The sequence below is a fragment of the Eptatretus burgeri genome, chromosome 3, assembly GCF_056783735.1.
Source record: "Eptatretus burgeri isolate ZD-2024b chromosome 3, Ebu_testis_v1, whole genome shotgun sequence".
In the NCBI taxonomy this organism is placed as follows: domain Eukaryota; kingdom Metazoa; phylum Chordata; class Myxini; order Myxiniformes; family Myxinidae; genus Eptatretus; species Eptatretus burgeri.
In genome coordinates, this window is record NC_140963.1 from 123921931 (window position 1) to 123944629 (window position 22699).

The following is a 22699-nucleotide window of genomic DNA, read 5'->3' on the forward strand; positions in this document are numbered from 1 at the left end:
CCATGCAGAAACAGCATGCTTATGCTCAAAGACGAAATTTACAACAAAAGTACCTGTGGGAGGCCGGACGGATTGATCGGAGACGGATCGACCCCTCTGCTCAGGTTCTTGATTGTGTTGGCCTGCTCCGAACCCAGCTCGCTTTCCAACTTCTCCAAAGGACAGGCACGCAGGGTATCCATGCTGTTAACACCTAATCTTTTGAGCTTCATGCTTGTGCTCTGTCCTATGCCTGCATCACGGACCGATGACAAGAGACGGAAAGGCAAATGAAAGAGCTGGAAAAAAACTCAAAGCTAAAATGAGCAGAATCCTATTACTTTATACAGTCTGTTTTCCTTGCACCATAAAGGAGAAAAATCTTAAAGGAAATTCTTTGTGAGACATGTATGTAACAAAGGGGGCAAAAGTGACAGCTGAGATACACAAAGACGTGCACGAGTTGAAACATGTGCTGATTCCAAGAGAACGTACTGTAGGAATCGAAAGAGCAAAATTGTGCTCAATGCAGAGTCAAACGCCATCCGCGAATTACATCTATCTATAATTCCAGCAATCTCTGTGTGTCTGTGTGTGTGTCTGTGACCGCTGTTTCTCGACAACCGCTCGTCCGATCTAATTGAAACTTGCCAGATATATTGCTGGGGACCTGAGGATGTGCCTTTTCAAGGTTTGATATTAATCGGATAAGTGCTTCCCAAGTTATGGCCATTTATTTACCAACCAATGACAGGAACCGTTGCTGCGGCCATTTTATATCAACCAATGACTGGAAGCGTTGTTGCGTAGCCGTGGTCGATGGTGAAGAGAAACTCAGCCGCGTTCGCCATTACGGGTTTTTTTCTCTCCTGTCTTCTCCTCTTCGTATTTTTCCTTGCGAAAAGGCAAAATACGTCGGCGCTACTTGAATAATTGGCCATTAAAAGCCTCCGTATTCTTGCCCTGGACGAGGAAACAAAGAAGAAGCGCCGCCGTTTCCTCAGCGATGTTGTTTATGAAGAGGTGCTAACGAGATAAAGGTGTGTACAATGTACATGGAGACGATTTTTATTATTATTTATTTATTGAAGAAAAATTGTTCCAAAAATAATTTATCAAAAAAAGTGCACAACTTTTTTTGTTTCCAATTGTCAAAACGGTGTGGCCTTTGGAAGTGTTAAGGAATTCAGCTCCATTCAGCATGCTTGCCAACGAAATACATCTCAATTTGGTGGTAAAAACGATTCACTACGACGGGTTTCCTTACGCATTGCTCTGCAGTCTGTATTCAACCCCTTCATTTGTCATCTCATTGACCTCATTTCATCTATCTATAATTCCAGCAATCTGTGTGTGTGTGTGTGTGTGTATGTGTGTGACCGCTGTTTCCTGACAACTACTGGTCCGATCTAATTGAAACTTGCCAGCTATATTGCTGGGGACCTGAGTATGTGCCTTTTCAAGATTTGATATTAATCGGACAAGTGATTCCCAAGTTATGGCCATTTATTTACCAACCAATGACAGGACACGTGCTGCATAGGCGTGGCCGATGCGCCATTTAATTATCAATCACAGGACACGTTGCTGCGTGGGCGTGGCTGCGTAGGCCAGTGCACGGCCAGCCGACGATGACGTCACGTGCCGTGCTGGTTACGATGGGGATCGATCGGTGCCTTAGTTACCGTGGGGTAGGAGTGCCAATGGTAAATGGCAGCGAATGTCATGGCAAGCAAAGACAGGGAGGTAAACTTGATTTTAATTCACTTTGTGTGTGTAAGTATCACAGCAGTTGTTACTTCAATTCAAGCGATAATTCGTGGAATGATGTGAACATTCCGTACGGGCACGCACTACTTTTGGATAGTGATGACTTACTGTATTCTAATAATTTCTCGATTTCTTATCCGCATTTATAGATAAACACAATGCCCCCAATCCAGTCGTCATTTATGAGAGCGAAGGAATGGCCTGTGTAGTTGTTTGAAAGTTTTTTGGGTTTTTTTGCATGTACGGCCACGCACATATGGGCACGCGAGAGCGAAGGAACGGCCTGTTTAGTTGTTGTTTCTGGCATGCGGTTTGAAAGTTTTTTTTTAGTTTTTTTTGTATCTTCGGACACGCACGTATGGGCACGCACGTACGGCCACGCGAGAGCGAAGGAACGGTCTGTGTGGTTGTTTCTAGCAAGCGGTTTTAAAGTATGTATATATATATATATATATATATATATATATATATATATATATATATATATATATTCCCCCTACAGCCACGCACGTACGGGCACGTGAAAGCGAAGGAACGGCTTGTGTGGTTGTTGTTTCTGGCACTCGGTTTGAGTTTTTTTGTGGGGGGGGGGGGAAGGGTTTGCACATACGGCCACGCATCTACGGGCATGCACTCGTACTATAAACATTCCATAATTCTACGTAAGCTCCTACGTTTTGGCTCTTACACCCACCCCTTCTTCCCTCCACCCCTCCATCATTAGTCCCCTGCCGGCTTCACCGGAGGACACTAAAAGTTTGCTCTCCATCCGTCCATTCCTCCTGTGGTTTTTCAGACTTTTTTCCCCCATACCCTTTAACATATTTAACTGAAACGTGACACATGGCTTTGCTATGATAAGTTACAGAATAAGTGCGACTTTCAGGGCGTTTTGTCAATTTTTCAGAGTTATGCCCTTTTTGGACTCACAAAATATCACATCGGTCGGGGAAATGTAACGCAAAGCAATTATCACTCTTGTGTTTTAGATGAAATTGAGGCTGATAGTAGAGCAAGGTAACAGAGGAGATTTTTAACACCCTCTTGTTTCTTGTTGAGTACCAGTGCAGCAGCCAAAAGGCTTTACACGAAGGGAAGGGGTATTGACGGATTTATTAAATCTGGTATTGGTGTGGTGCAGACATGATGGGCTGAATGGCCTCCTCCTGTGCATAATTTCCTTGTAATACAAGGACCCTCTGAAAAGTTGTCACCCACTAGTAACTTTTTAAACAAAAGGCCTTGGTGATTGCGAAATTAAATGTATTAGCGGGCACTAGGTTCACAATTATTTTTTACAACAATGGAATTTTGCTAACCTGGGCAGTTCCACAGAGCGTAAGAGTGAATGTACAACACGACTATCTTGATACCATTTGGTTGTGTGTGAGCATCTGTGACTTGCAGTGCATAAAAAGCATGCAGCACTTCTCAACTGTCTTTCTCTGTGACAATTCTGTGCCAAATGCCGAAAAGTAATGTCCGCGTCCTGTTGGAGGCCTGTGAGTAAGATATTGTACCTCACCCATCGTATTCACAAGAACAAAGTCCCATCCCAGGCAAAAATGCAACAGTTAGAACTACAGTATATGAGAGTTTACTTTCATAAACTATAGTTGGTGACAGGTCCTACTACAGTAGTTTGAAGAGAATTACAACCAGGAAAGGAAAGCTATTTTTGCCTGGGATGTCCCACGCATCAAGGAGACTTCAGAAAGAAGGCTTCCGTGCTGGGATCAAAAACGTTGCTCGACTGAGGGATAAAGGGAATTGAAGAAGATGGATATTATGCAGAATAAGGTGACATAAATAAAGTTTGTCAATGACATGAACCCGATTATGATGGTGATGTGATCGACCTTTTGGGATGACCCTGGGAAGAAAATAAAAAAATAAACTTGGAGTAAAGCGTTAGGATGGGACTGTCATGGTGTTGCGTACATTTCACAGAGACTTGCTAAGTAGAAATCCGAATCAAGGAGCAACTACCCGTAAATGCATACGTGGAGTGTAATTAAAGCCAAACCTCACCAGGTAGCTGGCTGGGTCGCTCGAGACTTGTCAGAAGCTTGTCCACGCTTTCTGGCAGTAGCAGCGTCTGCTGATTAGGCTTGTGTGCTGAGCAAACCAGTTTGGCCAGAAGCTTGTTTTCAGCAATGCCCGCACAACTCGTCAGGCCCAGCTGTCTGTGTAGCTGTTCTCGCATCATGGCAGCAATTTTGGAACCCAAAGCTAACCGAATGTGAACAGGATCTAAGGGATCGGGTGCTATGGAAATGCAATTTAATAGATTTGTCATCAATATTTTCCATTGCTTTAATGAGTGGGCAGCACAATAAGAGCATCAAATCACCAAATGTCCTGGCTGTGTTACTCGAGGAAGTTTTACAGGCACAAAAAAAGGATTGCACGAAACATTATCACACACTCAGTGACCCACCTCCCCACCCACCTCCCCAAATGGAAGTTTCCATTTGCATTTGTATTGCCAGTTGCCAAACAGCTGTCGGCAATATGTGAGAGAACATGGTCACAGCTACCATAATGGGTAAGCAACATGATTGGCAATGACTTTATAAAATATGGAGATTTGTTGCCTCAATTTGTAATATATGCCTGGTGTTGGCTTAATGGTTTTGGTGGTGGGCTTGGGATCCTCAGATCCTGAGTTCAAATCCACCTTGGCTGTTGAATTAATACCAGATGGGGTTCACTCTGCCTGTCATCCTTCCGAGGTCGGCAAAATGAGTGCCGGCTTGCTGGTTTCCTGTGCAGGAGTGGCGACCCGTCCAGGATTGTGCCCAATAGCCAAGGAGACTGCTGAGGCAGCACCAACGCTCTGCACAGAGTATGGTCCCAATGGATGGATGGATTTTTCATTTGATAAGGCATAAGGCAAGGCCATTGTAAGAAACCCATGGCCAAGGATGTTAACCTGCTGGATGAAGAGGCTCCAGGATGAAAGGATCAAAACCTTGATGAAGAACGGCACCCAGCTGATGATTGGAAAACCGGTCAATTGCTTTCAAGTTACTGAGGCTCTTACTTTCTTTGGTTTATTACTATTTTAAGGTTTGCAATGAAAATAAACACAGGTTGTTTTAGAATGAGCACAATTTAAAATATCTTTTAAAGAATAGCTATTACAGTTTAAACGATAAGGGCACTCAGAAGAGTGCATACCTCCATCCACCAGGCATGAACAGTTTACGTTTTGTATCGCACTGATGGACTAGATCTGGATCCGGACCTGAACCAAAATCCAATCGGCTTGTTCTTGTCACCGAGCCAACTCCTGCACCCAGTTTTGTCATAACTCGTCCAAAACATTTTGAGATATCGTGCTACATGTCGTTGTTGGCTCTGTCTCTTAATGGTGAAGAATCACTCAAAAAAAAATTGTATGCAGATCCGGATCTTCACCAAAATGGAATCGTTTTGTCATTGTCACACATGCAACCTGTCCACCACATTTTGTCTGGATCCATCCATAACCTTTTTGAGATATCCTGCTCACAGACAGACAAACAGACAGACAGACAGAAAGACAAGCAAACAGGGATGAAAATATAACCTCCGCCCACCTTCAACGGTGGAGGTGAAAATAATTAGAATTGTCATGAAGAGCGAATTTCACTCCACCTAACGGCTGAAATTTATTGTACATTAATTTTTATTCAAATTATGTCAGGTCAGGTATGGGAGCATGTGCCAGAACAGCGCGTCACTGCGTCCACTTTCAGCCGGTACTCCAGGGGCCTCGGTCTGGCCATCCCCCAGGCAGATGCCAGGCCCATCCCCATCTCCTTGAGATGATGGTCAACCCGCTGCAACCACGAGGCACGTGGTCGGCCCACTGGCCTCCTCCACTCATGAGACTCCCTCGCTGAGAGAATCTGGTGAGCAGGATCAGCGTCAGGAAAACGAGCCACATGTCCATACAGCCGCAACTCACGCTCACGGACTATGCAGGTAACAAATCTCATCCGAGTTTCTCTCAGCAACCGCTCGTTGGACACAAAATCCGACCAGCGATAGCCAAGGATTCTCCAAAGAGACCTGGTACCAAAGGAATTAAGTCTCCATCTCAGATCCTTGGTCAGAGTCCATGTCTCGCATCCATAGAGCAAGAATGGAAGTACCAAGGACCTGAAGACTCGGACTTTCATCCTCCCGCACAGGTACCGGCAGCGCCACACCCCATGATCCATTGAATCCATGACTCCCCAGGCCCGACCCAGACGTCTATTGACCTCTGACTCACAGCCAGCAGAGACATGAATATCACTGCCAAGGTAAGTGAATCTCTCCACGACCTCAATATCCTCACCACAAACAGGCACAGACAGGACAGCAGCATCCAAGATGTTACTGAAAGCCTGGATCTTAGTTTTGACCCAAGAAACTCATAATCCCAGCGGCTCTGACTCCTCATTCAGCACCTCGAGGGCCCCCAAGAGGATGTCTAGAGTCTCCGCAAAGATGACTGCATCATCTGCAAAATCAAGGTCCGAGATCTTGACATTCCCAAACGATACACCACAGCTTGATCTCTCCGACATCCTCCCTAAAATCCAGTCCATACAAGTGCTGAAAAGTGTGGGGGCCAGTACACACCCCTGACGAACTCCAGTAACAACTGGAAATAAGTCAGAGATGGTACCACCACATTTCACAGCACTCTCAGTACCAGAGTAGAGTTCAGACATCAGATCGATCAGTTTCGGTGGCACCCCACGAAGACCAAGAATCCTCCAGAGGACATCCCGATTCACTGAATGGAACGCTTTACAGAGATCGACATAGGCTGCAAGCAGCCCCTGCCGAAACTCTCTTCTGCATTCGGTAAGGACATGAAGAGCAAGGATACGGTCAATCGTTGACCTCTTTGGTGTAAAGCCTGACTGCTCTGGACGCTGGTGCTCAAGCAGATGGGGGCGAACCCTGTCAAGAATTATCCGAGCAAAGACCTTGCCCGGCACTGAGAGCAGCATCACCCCTCAGTACTTGTTGGTCTTGGCGATAACCCTTCCCTTTCAAGAGAGGAACAACAAGGCCCTTCTTCCAATCAGTTGGGATGATGCCTGTGTTCCAGGCAGAGCACAAAACTGCATGCAACGACACGAGTGCAGCATTTCCACCAGCCTTGAGAAGTTCAGCATGGACGCCACAGATCCCTGGAGCTTTGCCCCGTTTCAACCGGTTCACCGCAGCCCGTGTTTCCACAAGCGAAGGTGGACCACAGTTGATTCGAGGGTCAGCAACAGGGATTGTAACACCCTTGACGTCCAACTCGACAGCTGGGGGATCAGCCTGGTACAACCGCTCAAAGTAACCGGTCCAGCGGGCCTTCACTTCAGACTCCTCTGTCATGAGCCTACCACTCTCTGCTCTAACTGCAGTGCTCCGAGGGATGGGCTTGGATGAACGCAATGTGCAAATTCCCCTGTAAGCGGGATGAGAATCACCTGTCCACAGGTGATGCTCTACCCCCTCACAGATTCCTCGCAGATAGGCCTCCTTGTCCACCCTCAGTGCATGTACAGTTTTACACCTCAGCTCCCTGAACTGCTCAGCTCTGCCATTCAGCCTGGCCCTGCGACTCTGGTCAATGGTATCCAGTGTCCCTTGAGAGACAAGATTTTTCTTTGCCCTGCGGTGAGTTCCAAGACATCCACCGGCAACATCAAGGACTGTGGTCTTGAAGGCACTCTACAACTCTTCAGGACCCCTCAAAGCACCCAGACCCCCCAAGTGTCCACTCAGCCTGTTCGCAAACTCCTCAGCTACTCTCTCATCCCTGAGCTTGCCAACATCCAGCCTAGGCTGGGACGGTACCATTATCCAGGATTTAAGATGCAGCTTTAGAGTTGCGACAACAAGCCTGTGGTCAGTATTGAGGAACTGAGCACTCCAGTAGACCCTGCAGTTCTGGATCATCCTCCAACGACCGTCAATGAGGACATGGTCAATCTCCTTTGCCACACCGCCAGCGTTGGAATACCAAGTCCAGTCTTGAGCTTGTGGGCGCTGAAACCATGAACCAGCCACCCAAAGTCCATGACTTCTTGCAAAGTCAAGGAACTTAGTGCTATTCTGGTTCATAGTTCCTGACCCATGGGGACCAACACACACCTCATAACCATCCCTATCAGTTCCAGTCGATGCATTGAAATCCCCCAAGACTAGAAGTGTATCTCGTCTGGGGCACTGATCAACCACAGACTCGAGCGTGGCGTAGAATGCATCCTTCACGGTGAGATCACTCGCCTCAGTCGGAGCATAAACAGAGACCAGAGAAATGACACCTCAGGATTGACGAATCCTGAATCTCAAAATACGCTCGTTGACCGGTGTTACCTCAATTATCATTGGGGTCAGCTCATTGGACACAGCAACAGCAACTCCTTGGGTATGGTAACCATCAGAGCGACCAGACCAATAGTAGGTGTAACCACCCACCATTATCTCGCCGCAATCCGGTCTCCGAACCTCAGAGAGAGCTGCGATCCCGATGTCCAAACGCTTGAGCTCAGATGAAAGCAGAGACAGGTGATCATCCTCTCTTAGGGATAGGACATTCCAGGCACCCAACCGAAGGGACCGCCTCAGGTTAACCCAAGGAGACCGCCGTCTGGTGGACGATTATGAATGAACAACAAATTATGAATGAACAACAAATGAAAAAAGACAAACAAAGACATTAAGTAACTCATGCACATACCCATCAAGGACAGGTGATGGGATAGTATGGTGTTGGTTGGGAAGCTATTCGGGTCATAAACCAACCATGGGAATTAAGGGCATCCCACTGGAATGTTGTAATATCATCAAGCATTGGTGAACACTGAGAAAAGTTTGTTTTTCGACTGGGCTAAGTTGAATTAAAGGAGCAGTTGTTTGTAAACTTAGATGGTGTGATGTGAGCAGAATTGTAATAAATTATTTTGTTTATGCCGATGAGGTTTGGTGACGATGTGCAGGGTGGTAAGAGAGAAGTTAGGAAACATGACACATTAAAAGACATGGACAATGTTGTTTTTTTTAATGTTACAGCGATTCCCATCTACTACATAATTATGTGCTAGTTCGCTAAAGTTGGAGTTCCAAGTGTTCCTGGAAATCATCCACTGTATTCAATTTGCCAAAAATCAAAATAACCAAAAGATCAATGTACTAGACAAAATATCTAATCTTGTACAAGCAAGTTTTCAAACAAGCAGCTGCAAGCATATCCTGCCTCACTCTCTGCAGGAATGTGTTCAAATTCCAAAGGAACAAAAAGATTACCTTTATGATCATACACATGCCCCTCAAAAGAGAGCATGCCTTCACTTGTAAACTTTTCTGTGGTCCACGTACGGACGGTGTCCGAGACATCGATGAAGTTTTCATCAAAGCCCAGTCTCTCCACGGCACCAGAAAATCTCCTGAGCAGTTCTGAAAATGCCACACCACACTCACATGTTCAGCCATTTGTATACTCCTGGATTTTATGAAATTGCAGGATAAACAACTTACAATTCATTATTTCTCAGAGCATTGGAACATATTGTCCATTGTGCCCATTTGTGGAGCAACCTTCCTCCGTAAGAGCATTGAGTCTGCCTGTATTTAGGCAACCATTACACCGTTTATGGAGATTTGGAGACTGGGAAATAAGATATTACAGTTAGAATACGGTAGCTACTTTGGGATATTAGTTGTAGTCTGTGAAAGGTACAAAAATGCCCACTGCAAAAAAGCAATGTTTCAGTTGCTACGCTGCTACCCACAGGATCAGTAATCCAACATCAAGGCTCCTAAAGCCTTTTTTGTTGGCAATGCCAAAAGTTAAACCTGCCAAACGTTTAAAATGTAACCTTCACCTCAGAGCGGTTATGTTGAGCGCCGCCAAGAGATGTACCCCCTGGTGGAGTAATTTAGAGGTTATTAGGGGAGAGTTGTTTCGAAAACCCAAGCTGATTGCAGATGCTGCAGGAAATTTAATGACAGATGAAGGAACAGCAGGTGGGAACTCATTCATTCATTCATCATTCATTCCTTACACCTCATGTTCACTCTGTGAGATTGGAGCATCGTGTGTTCATGAGCAACTGTGGAACTTGCTATGAATCCACTTTCCATCCCATCCATCCCTTCCTTCCCTCCATCCTGGCCTCTATACCTTTCCTCCACCCATCCATCCATCCCTTCCCCCATCTCTTTATTTGTCCTCGCTCCCCCATTCTCTGTCTCTGTCTCTGTCTCTCTCTGTGTCTCTGTCTCTCTCTCTCTCTCTCTCTCTCTCTCTCTCTCTCTCTCTCTCTCTCTCTCTCTCTCTCTCTCTCTCTCTCTCTCTCTCTCTCTCTCTCTCTCTCTCTCTCTCTCTCTCTCTCTCTCTCTCTCTCTCTCTCTCTCTCTCTCTCTCTCTCTCTCTCTCTCTCTCTCCCCCCCCCCCTCTTCCAACTTACAACAAACAATGGATGGTTTTGATAAGTTCCCAGAGGTGGTTCTGTTGTGGTTTGGAGGTGATTATGTTGTGCTGTGGTGTTTGTGATGTTTGTAGAACGGGTATTCGGGAGGAACTCGAGTGATTCCCCTCGTGACGAATCTCGAACCCCAGGCTGTAACAGCACGTTCTTTGGAATTCCGGGTATCTCTGGGATCTGGGATCTGGGATCCCTCAGAGAGATCCAGTTCCAGAGCAGGTAAACAGAATGACAGCTTCAGTTTGAGTCGCATACCTCAAGGCAAGCCCATGTTAAAATCTTAATAAAAATGGTACATGATTTTTGAAAGTGACGGGTGGTTTTGCTATCCTGTTTCAATGTGCTGCTTTAACGTACCCTATTTCATTCAATCCTGTACGAATGCCAGCAGATGGGACCAATCGCCCCCCACCCCCGCAAGTCCCCCTTCTATATGCAAGTCAACCCCCCCTCACCTCTCCCTTCAAATCCCATGACCAAATGCAAGGCCAGAACACCCCATTCTCCTCCCCAGTTTCCCCTCCTTGCTCCCTCATCCTCTTCGCTACCATCCCCTACATCACGGAGTGTATAGCGGCATGTGGTGAAACATTGCTCTTCCCCCTCCCATTTCTCCCTCCCCTCTCCAGCTCCCCCATTCCTTTCCCCCCTCCTCACTCCCCCTTCTCTCCCTTCTCTCTCTCCCCTCCCACGGTCTCACTCTCCACTCCTCTCCCACCTCATCGCTCCCGCACCCCTCCCTCCTCACTCCCGCACCCCTCCACCCCCCACCCACCACCTCTCTCTTTCTCTCTCCCATGACGGGTGGTATTTGCAGACCCGGGTGGTGTGTGTATATATATATATATATATATATATATATATATATATATATATATATATATATATATATATATATATATATATATATATATATATATATATATATATATATATATATATATATATATATTGTTGCGAATTCGTGCCCGCCGGCATGCAATCATCCGCTCGACTCGAATGGTGGCCGCCTCGCCTACCGGAACGGACAATTCAGTCGTGACCCTCTCGGAACAACGCCGGGAGCTAGTCACGGGTGGGGGTTTAACCTCACCACGATCGTGCCAATTGCCCACCTGCGCAGGATAGGGTTGCTCGCCAAATTCGACCTACCTAAGTACCTGCGCGAGTGGTCGACCGGGCGATCGTACCACACCACAGGCCGACTCCGGACACGAACCACTTAAGTGGTCCGTTCCGTGCTACAGTGATAACCGAGCGGTGTTATCGTCGGCCTTGACGGTTCCGATTAATTACCGGGCATTTTAAACCCACGACGAACCCCTTACGTGATGCAAGATGGAGATTCAAACAAAGGAAAGGATGCAGCGAAACGGGGAACAAATTCACACAAGCACGTTTAATTGCACATGCAGACCAGAACGGAAGGCACGTATTTACAGTCACAATAAACATGTACAATAAAGCAAAAGCAAGTCAAGAAATGGCACGTATACACAATCACAGGCAAAAGAGATGTCCCGACTAAACCCGACACACGGCAACACTTAACCAGTTTGACTTCAAGGACAGGCGCCACCCACAGTCATTTACACGAACCCAAAGGAAAAGAGAAAGTTGTGACTTCCCTGCTCGCGTCGTCCAGCGTCGCGTCCTTGACCTCGAATCCGAGCCTCCCCCGATGTGGTCTGCGACTCGCACCTCGCGCCGGCATGTGTAGCCGCTCCGCGCCACGAACAGGGCTTCCGGCACCTGGCAGAAGGCTCGCCCTCTCCCGCTGTAGACGGCGACAGGGCCCAGGATGAGGATGCGCCGACTCGACTCCCTCCAGCTGGACTCGTAGGAGAACTCTCTGAAGAACTCGTAGACAAACGAACCACCAACAGCAACAACCACATGCAGACGAGCGAAGAGGAAGAGGAGGAGGAGGAAGAGAGTGGAGGAAGAGAGTGGAGGAAGAGAGAGAGAGAGAGAGAGAGAGAGAGAGAGAGAGAGAGAGAGAGAGAGAGAGAGAGAGAGAGAGAGAGAGAGAGAGAGAGAGAGAGAGAGAGAGAGAGAGAGGGAGAGAGAGAGAGAGAGAGAGAGAGAGAGAGAGAGAGAGAGAGAGCGCGCCCCGCCCGTGTCCATCTTTTATAGCGCGGGGCTCCGCCCTTCGCTCCGCCCCGTTTTCGGCTCCACCCTCCTTCGAGGAGTTTCTCGAAAAGGGACGTTCCATCATCCCGACCGCCTCACGCTGTTCATTCACCAATCGGCGGCGAGCTGCCCTTCCCCCTTCCCTCACATCAAGCGCGGGGAAGAATGGCGGGAAAAGCCCACGAGCATCGTTGGTGGTTTTTGTTTGTTTGAAATAAAATATAGAGAAAGAAAAACGACTAACTGAAGGATCACAGCCCGAATGGATCACATAAATTCCCTCTATACAACGGGTTTGGGCCTACTACACATGGACCTATCGAGATATCTTACCTGAGGACTCTTTATGGTGTAATGCGAATTTCGGCAATATATTGTTACGGCTGTGTAAATTCGCACAACACCATACAGGTCCTTAGTTAGGGTATGCCGATAAGTCCGTGTTCAGTTAGATTTCCCCACCGTTGTTTAATGGGGATAATTTGTGCCGACAGGGCTGTGATCTTTGAGTTAGCCTTTATTCTTTGCTATCGTTACTTTGGACCAACCGCTTCACACAACCACCTTAACCACAACCCTCATAACCACACCACCGCGTTTCCACCTCGGCACAAGGTTGCTAGAGGCCTGGCCTTCGTCGAGGGAAAACAGGTGGCCCCCGTTCCCCCCTCTCCCGGACGAATGGCGTCTCCACGGTGAATTCCACCCAGCGTGTGGAAGAAGACAAAAACAGCGGCGAGGGAGCGTCCCCGATTTGGCAGGAAAACGCTTCGTTCGGGAAGGTTCTCGCATGTTCTGGAAGGAGGGTGGGGCGAGAGCGGAGGGGCAGAGCATGGGTAATAAAAAGGGCGCACGGAGCGTTCGTTCTCTCTCTCTCTCTCTGGGGTTGCTGCCGCTCTCTCACTGTCGTTGCTGAAGCTCTCTCGGTCGTTGCTGAATCTATCTCTGTCGTTGCTGGTGTTGTTGTTGCTACTGGACACCGCGGAAGGAGCTGTGCTGCTTCTGCCGGAGCCGCATAAAGATCTGGGCTCGTGTTCGAGTCAGGAGCTTGGAGCGGTCGGTCGGTGGAGGTCCGGGCGTCGCGAGGGAGACGCGGGCTGGAGGGGCAGCGCTGCTGTGTCACGCGAACCTGCGCGTGCATGTGGGGAGAGCTGGAGACAGCTCGCCTGCCGCTTGGCAAGGCCTGGGCGCAACCGCGAATACGCTAGCTGCTGTGGGGACGGGACGTCGTGACTCGCCCCAGCAAGGCACTACGAGGATGCAGGTAACCTGCAACGGTCTTGTGGGGCCCTTTCGGTCACCAAAGCCCCACGTTATAAAGGCCCACGGGCCCAGTCTGACCCCCTTGTCTGTGAGGGGGTCTTTTATTTGCTTTTCTTTTGAGTGAATGTTGTGGCGCCGAGTCCGATAAGTAAAACCTGCTTAAGTGTACATTAATGATAAACCTTAGTCGGTTGTAGTGTTTTTACCTTGCTCGTGTCTTCTCCCTTTTCTTCCTTCCCCCCTCCTCCCCATTGATTGCATGGCTGTATATGTGCATCTATGTAAAATAATAAATGTGCTTGTGCGAATGTTAACCCATTCGTCGTGTCCTCTTTCCCCTATTGAAACGCCATCTTGTTTTTCAGAGTACTAGTTGGTTTTTGAATACCGATAATAGAATCGGGTCTGGCGAGGTCTGGCGATAATACCCGCTCGGTTATCCCAGAATGGAACGAACCGCTTAAGCGGTTCGTGTCCAAGCAGGCCTTCGCCAAGGTACGGTCCCTCGGTAGGTTACCCGCGCGAATACTTAGGTATATTGATATTCGGCGATTGACCCTGTCACGTGCGGGTAGAATACAGACTGGGCCGTGGTGGGATTAAGAACCCACCTGTGACTGGTTTCTGGCGTTGTTCCAGAAAGTCACGACTGAATTGTCCGTTCGGTGGGCGAGCGGCCGTTATTAGTGAATGTGGTCACTCGCACGCCGGGCGGGCGTAGATTCACAAGAATATATATATATATATATATATATATATATATATATATATATATATATATATATATATATATATATACATATACCTATATATACATACATATATATACCTATATATATACATACATATATATATTTATATATATATATATATATATACATATATATATATATATATATATATATATATATATATATATATATATATATACATATATATATATATATACATATATATATACATATATATGTATATTACATATATATATACATATATATATACATATATATGTATATATATGTATATAAATTATAAGGTTATTCTTTCTGGTAAAAGTAGGAAGAATGAGAAGGAGAAACACATTATTCAGGCTTTAAGTATCCTTGGTTCAGGTATTAGTTTTCTTCCAAATGACCCATCGCAATTAGTTAATAGACTGTTATTGTTGTTCGGCAGTAAGAAGGCTGGAAATAACAATTGTTTTAATGAAGCATCAGCCATTTTAGACCAGTTGATGAACATGAAAATAATTAATAAATCTCAATATAAAGACATTTTTATCTCATATTAAATAAGATGAGAAGCACAATCCTGAGTTTTAATTTCACAACAAGCGACCACACATCTTCATTCCCATACCCACTACAACTTGACACAACAAAAGAATATGAGGCATCTTTATTGTCCATGGAGACTTATAATACCTTATTTAATATAACTGAGAAAAATGACAAGTTTAGTTATAATCCGGGAAGTGGATACAAAACGATAACAGTCTCACCGGAGCATACGAGATTTCTCAAATATCTTCCGAAATTGCTCGTCTTATGAAAGAACAGGGTGATGAACCAAAAATATTGTTATAAACATTCAAAAACATACTTCAAAATCAACGATTAAAGTTAAAAATAACTACAAGGTTGATTTCACAATTGATAATTCATTTAGAGAGTTATTAGGTTTCTCCTCAAAAAAGATTGAAACTAATGGGACGTTTTACAGTGATAATGTCATTCAAATATCCTCAGGAATAAATTCGGTGTTAATTCACTGTGATTTGATTGATGGTGCTTATAATGATGGATTAAAAACAAATACAATATTTTCATTCAGCGCATACTCAACCCCAATTGGTTATAAATTCAATATGGAGCCTAAAAATTTGGTTTATCTACCTGTGTCAGGAAAAACCATACACAGAGTAAATTTTAGGATAACCGACCAAGATAATCGTGTGATTTCTTTTAATGGAGAAGTTATAACCAATTGGGGTTGAGTATGCGCTGAATGAAAATATTGTATTTGTTTTTAATCCATCATTATAAGCACCATCAATCAAATCACAGTGAATTAACACCGAATTTATTCCTGAGGATATTTGAATGACATTATCACTGTAAAACGTCCCATTAGTTTCAATCTTTTTTGAGGAGAAACCTAATAACTCTCTAAATGAATTATCAATTGTGAAATCAACCTTGTAGTTATTTTTAACTTTAATCGTTGATTTTGAAGTATGTTTTTGAATGTTTATAACAATATTTTTTGGTTCATCACCCTGTTCTTTCATAAGACGAGCAATTTCGAAGATATTTGAGAAATCTCGTATGCTCCGGTGAGACTGTTATCGCTTTGTATCCACTTCCCGGATTATAACTAAACTTGTCATTTTTCTCGGTTATATTAAATAAGGTATTATAAGTCTCCATGGACAATAAAGATGCCTCATATTCTTTGTTGTGTCAAGTTGTAGTGGGTATGGGAATGAAGATGTGTGGTCGCTTGTTGTGAAATTAAAACTCAGGATTGTGCTTCTCATCTTATTTAATATGAGATAAAATGTCTTTATATTGAGATTTATTAATTATTTTCATGTTCATCAACTGGTCTAAAATGGCTGATGCTTCATTAAAACAATTGTTATTTCCAGCCTTCTTACTGCTGAACAACAATAACAGTCTATTAACTAATTGCGATGGGTCATTTGGAAGAAAACTAATACCTGAACCAAGGATACTTAAAGCCTGAATAATGTGTTTCTCCTTCTCATTCTTCCTACTTTTACCAGAAAGAATAACCTTATAATTTAGAGTGTTCAGCAAATCAATATATACTCTATCATCATTATTTTCCATATCCAATGGTTTATCAATATACTTTGATTCATCTCTCACAGTTGAACCTTGTCTTCCATCTTTTGTGAGAAGAAACATTAATCTCGGAGTTAGTTTAACAGGGGGTTGAGCAGAACTTAAGAACCTTAATTCATCATTAAATATCAATACCTTTTCTTGAACAAGAAGAAATATTGCTGGTTGTTCTGTTGGAATGAGTCCTGCTTTGGTTTTTGAATCCGCTGAATATTCATTGTTTTGAACAGCATTCACAATATAATCAGGGGGTTGATTAATCTCTTTCAGTTGTTGAAATAAACCTTCATCATCATATTCTAATTCTCCTAAATGCTCTAATTCTTCCTCCGTCATTTGACTGAAATCTTTTAACATTTGAAGCTTTCTAGGAGTATATTCTACTGTGGGAACTGTGGAAACATCTTTCATTTTTTCTTGGGAAGTTTTTAAAAGTGGTTTAAAAAATTTCTCTTGTTTTTTTTCAAATGCTTCTTCGCCCGTTAGTTTCTGTCTGCGTTTCTTCTTTATGTCTTCCTGTTGTTTTACAACTTTTGAAACCAACTCTTGATGTTCCTTAAATCTTCTTGCTCTTTCTTTTGTATCCATTTATTTATTGTAAAATATCATTTAATGAATTGTAAAGATCAACAGGGAAATTTTCCTTTTCTTCATCATTCAAGTAGATGTGTTCAAATAAGTCCTTTTCTTTAAATATTTCATCAAATTCTTTATTAACATTAATGCGAGTTGTAATTTCTTCTTCACTAATCCTTGAATCTCTGCTTTTCATACGTTTGTGTTGAGTTTCTTCATCAACATCAAAACCGAATGATAAAATCTTCACTCCGCTCAGATATTTAATAATTTGTCTCGTTCCTTCTGGATTAGTTTCTAATATCCCAACACCACCAGATTTTAGTTTCTTTAACTCACTCTTACAATGTGAATATTTTGTTGTACCAAGAGAAACCTCCTCAAATATTTGTCCTTCATTCCTCAATCGCATATGTTCCTCCACTGAAATATAGTGATAATCTTCACCTTTTACTTCTCCAGGTCTTATTGCTCTAGTTGTTGTTGATACAATGCGTATCACGGGGTGTTTTTAAGTAAATTTACAATATTCTCATTTGTACTACACAAGAACCTTGATTTATGAAAGTTTTTTCCAGAAGCAGATTTACCCACAAGATTTATAATAATAGTTGTCATTTATATATGTAATTGTTTATAAAACAAAAAATATATCCCTTAATATCTCATCTTGTTTCACAACAATATATTTATATTTTTCGGTCGTGTGCTTCATATAATCCTCAAATTTCTTTTTACTACATAATGTAGAACAATTATCTCTCCAAAAATTATTGATATCTATTGAATTTAACTTGAATAAAATAAAAGTATTAGCATTGTTTCTGATGGAACGACGAGGAAGTTGAAAGTACGATTGACTAAGATAAATACAATTACAAGAAGAATGTCTCCCTCTTGTGTAGTAGCTGTCCATTACCGTTTGGTTTCTCTCATTAACACAATCATCAAAGATAACGAGGTTCTTTTTTGATTTATCCAAATCTTGGGGAGACGGTATATCATCCATATTATCACTAAGAATACAAGTTATAAGATTTGATTTCTTTTTACATCTCTGTGTATCACAAAATAGTTGAATTATATCTTCAATGTTATAATCATTTAGGTTTTTTGACGTTTAAATAAACCTATTATATCTTCTTTTGAAGACCAGCATTAAAACCTTGTGAGAGTAGTTGATACTCTGGTTGAAAACTCGACTTTGTGAAAATTATTAAATTATCATAATCTAAAAAGTTGGGAGTGAGGAGCATTTTTAAAAGTAAGCAGGTTTTTCCACATCCACTTGAACCAACTATGAGACATCTTAATGAATTTGGGAGATTTTTATGGTTGTTAAATTTTATCTTATTTTCCCAAATAGGTAAAAAATCATTCATTTATATATTTGAAAAACAGGTTATTTAATTTATTATTGGCTTTTTAGAAACTCTATATTTTATCCTAAGTTCAGGTTTAATTTCAAGATAATCCATTATTTTATTTATACAATATCTTGTGTTGATATTTCCCTGAAAATTACATCCATGAATAATATACAACAACAATCCTTTGAACATTTCTCTTATACGTTCAGTTTCTTCCCTTGTAAGGAAAGGTGTGTTATCATCCTCATACTTTACATTCATTTCTCTAATCAATCTTGTAAAGTAATTCATTTTTGGTGTAAATCTAAAAGAATTATTTTCCTTTTTATATTTTTTATTATCATTAATTAGAAGATAATCACAGAATATACATTGTTTATAGGCTTTTGACTCTGTGTTTAATCCCCGTCTTTCACACGCAGGACAATTCTCAAATTTGTCATATGGAGAATCAGGAAAGTCTAGCATATTTATAAAGTAAAACTTTACTTAAACTGAAATTCATCTATACTTTCAGTTGTATATTACCATCGATATCGATATACTTTTTTTCATTATCAGATTCAACGACAACATTTTTTATATTAAAGGTAATTTTAAAATTATCGTTAACTACTATTGAACGAAATGTCATTTCACCTGATATATTAACATACTTTATTTCATCAAGATTTACATCTTTAGGGTTGTTGAAAAAAATACAAATTTCTCCTTGCATATTACAGATGGTCTTATCTTTTCTTTCTAAAGCTTCATCCATAAGGTTTTTGTTCTTTGATACTTTTTCTTGTTTCATTGCTTTTTCTAGTTTTGAATATATTACTAGAAGGAGAGGAGAAACTTTTGTTAGAGATACTTTAATTGATGTTCTACCAGGTATACTAAAAGCCCTTCCACTGAAGGAAATTGAAGAACTCATATTATTTACCATAATAGTTTTTATCCAATAGTTGTTATATTTATCTTTGTTCAATTTTACATCCTTGACATATTTCTCAGTATCTTTAACAGATGAAGAGATTGATTGAAACTTGTCTTTTGTGTCTTGAAACATTGTATTTATTAAGTGAAAAAGTTGGAGGATAAAATGTTTTTAAGCACAGATTCACCTATAAATTAAACGAAATTTTCATCAAGAAAATTATAGTTTAAGCAAAGTTTTATTCTATAAATATGGTGAATACAACGTACTGCGATGTTTGTAATCACGAATATAAACATTATAGAAAACACCTCCGAACCAACAAACACACATTTAATCTATTTCATCAAATATCTCCTCTTGAGTTGGAAAGAAAACATTGTGATATCTGTTCAAAGGATGTTTTGAAGAGTAGTTATAATCAACATCTTCAATCACAAAAACACAAGAAAAATGAGTTTAAAGTAAAGGGAGACTATTATATTAAAAACACTGATGAGGCATTTAAAGGGCATATAAAAATAAGGATTTTTCAATTTGGAGAACCCGGTCCATCATCAATAGCTGAATCAATTGAAATAGTGAAACCCGATGTTGAAAAATTTATTAAAAAGACATTAAAAGAAATGAAAACTTTAAAGTTTTATATGGGAGTGAAAATGAATATGAAAAGACAAGATGAAGAACAAACTCCTTATATGAGAACAGATCTTCATTTTATAACATCATTTCAAGATTTTTTGAATAGTGGGGTTTATGAAGAACTATCAAGACAAGAGGAGGATGTTGATAATACAGTGGTAGGAAGTGGATTCAATATTAAAAAAATCATCTTTTTAGATATACACATTCTAAAATCAAACCCTCTTAAAGCTTCTTCTTATATTGAATTACCAAAAGAAATAAAACTAAAGAAGGCAGTTGTTAATATTAAGAACAATGATAATAAATGTTTTCTCTGGTCTGTTCTTGCTCACTTACATCCACCAAAATGTAATTCAGAAAGAGTAAAACAATATATGAAATATGAGAATACCTTAGACATTAAAGATTTTAAATTCCCAATGCCACTAACAGATATTCCTAAATTTGAGAAAAAGAATAATCTTTCTATTAATGTATATGGATTAACGGATACAAACAAAGTTCAAATATTAAAAATTTCAAACAACTATAAAAATGAAGAAACACACATTGACCTTTTATATTTTAGTGTTGGAAAGAATTCACATTACACATACATCAATAATTTATCAAGATTAATCTCTTCTCAGGTATTCAGAACAGCAAACAAAATATATCCTTGTAAGCGATGTCTTAATTCATTTCATACAAAAGAACGATTAGAACAACATTCAAAATATTGTAGTAATCATAAATCAGCTGTAATTACAATGCCTAAACCTGGTGAAAAGATTTATTTTGAAGATTATAATAAATCTATCATGCACCCATTTGTGATATACGCTGATTTTGAATGTATCCTTAAAAAGATAAATACTGCTTCTCCTAATCCAAAAGAACCATATACAAATAAATATCAAAAACATATTCCTTGTGGTTTCTGTTATTATATCAAATCATCTGTTGGAGAAAAGTATAACAAACTTGAACATTATCGTGGAAAAAATGCTTCACAAGAGTTTGTAAAACGATTAGAAAAGGATTGTATAAGACTCACTAAATTAATGAAAGAAACAAATGAACCGATGAAATTAACCAAAGAAGAAAAATTAGAATTTAGAATGAACAATATCTGTCATATTTGTGAGGGGGAAATTAAGGAGTCTAAAGTTAGAGACCATTGTCATCTTACTGGTAAATATAGAGGTCCCGCTCATTCCTGTTGTAATCTTAATTATAAATTACCTTCTTTTATTCCAGTCTTTCTTCACAACAGCGCCAACTATGATACACATCTATTTATAAATGAACTTTCAAAAACACCAGGGAATATTTCTGCTATAACAAACACAAGTCAAAAGTATATTTCATTTTCAAAAATGATATTCACAAAACCTTTAACTCGTATTAGGTTTTTAGATTCTTACAAGTTTATGGGAACACCACTAGCCTACCTCGCATCAAATCTAAGCTCCACGGACTCTTTTCCAAATCTTAATTCATTCTTTCCAAAAGAGGAAATTCTCACTAAAGAGGAAATTCAGATTAAAGAGAGAATTCAAAGTAAAGAGGAAACTCTAATTAATGAAGAAATTCTAACTGAAGATGAAATTCTAATTATAAAGAAAATTCGAACTAAAGAGGAAATTCAGATTAAAGATGAAATTCTGATTAAAGAAGGAATTCTTACGAGAGAGGAAATTCAAACAAGGAATGAAATTCAAAGTAAAGAGAAAATTCTTACAAGTAAGGGAATTTATCCTTATGATTATATGGATTCATTTATGAGATTTAAAGAAACACAACTTCCTTCAAAAGAAAGTTTCTATAATAACCTTTATGAAGAAGAGATAAGTGATAAGGAATATAAACACGCACAAGAAATATGGAAAATATTTAAGATAAAGAACCTTGGAGAATATCATGATTTATATCTAAAAACAGATGTTTTATTGTTAGCTGATGTGTTTGAGGCTTTTAGAACACTCTGTCATAATAAAAATTGTTATGGATTAGACCCTGCCCACTATTTCACAGCTCCTGGTTTAGCTTGGAGTGCAATGTTGAAAATGACAAAACAAGATATAGATTTAATCAGTGATGTTGATATGCTTTTGATGATTGAGAAGTCCAAGAGAGGTGGAATATCACAAGTATGTTCAAAAAGATATGCGAAAGCAAATAATAAATATCTCCCAAATTATGATAGTGAAAAAGATAGTAATTATTTGATGTATTTTGATGCTAATAATTTGTATGGATGGGCAATGTCTCAATCTCTGCCTTATGGTAAATTAGAGTGGGTGGAAGAAAAGGATTATGAAAAGGCTTTGATGAATATTGTTATTTCTTCTCAAGAGGAATTGAATGACGAAGAAGAAGGTTATTATTTTGAAGTTGATTTGAGGTACCCGAGTGTTCTTCATAATAAGCATAAAGACCTTCCTTTTGCATGTGAGAAAGAAACCCCAAAGAAAGAATGGTTCAGTGATTATCATAAAAGTTTTAATATTAAAGGCAAATCAACAGAAAAGTTATTAACAACATTCTATGATAAAGAGGGATATGTTTTACATCAGAGAAGCTTAAAACAGTTTTTGAGAGAAGGATTGAGAGTAGCTAAAATTCATAGAGTTTTAAAATTTAAACAAAGTCCTTGGGTGAAAAAGTATATTCAATTCAATACAGATATGAGAGCAAATACAAAAGTAAAATTTGAAG

The 22699-nt window shown here is 40.8% G+C and overlaps 1 protein-coding gene and 1 long non-coding RNA gene across 4 annotated transcripts in view; one reads left to right on the top strand and one right to left on the bottom strand.

The window, feature by feature from the left end:
• The window catches only part of POLI (DNA polymerase iota), a 67917-nt gene that overhangs the window by 19082 nt on the left and 26136 nt on the right, over positions 1–22699 (bottom strand). For all 3 annotated transcript variants that reach the window (XM_085875471.1, XM_085875469.1, XM_085875470.1), the window contains 3 exons: positions 9040–9189; positions 3781–4017; positions 54–232 (listed from right to left, as the gene is read on the bottom strand). In XM_085875471.1, coding sequence (XP_085731597.1) covers positions 54–232; positions 3781–4017; positions 9040–9189 — 566 coding nt within the window. The remainder of the gene's footprint in view (positions 1–53; positions 233–3780; positions 4018–9039; positions 9190–22699) is intronic.
• Positions 4009–22699, top strand: part of LOC147030904 (uncharacterized) — a 146719-nt gene continuing 128028 nt past the window's right edge. The window contains exons 1-2 of the long non-coding RNA XR_015056564.1: positions 4009–4297; positions 10298–10439. This is a non-coding gene — a long non-coding RNA (uncharacterized LOC147030904). The remainder of the gene's footprint in view (positions 4298–10297; positions 10440–22699) is intronic.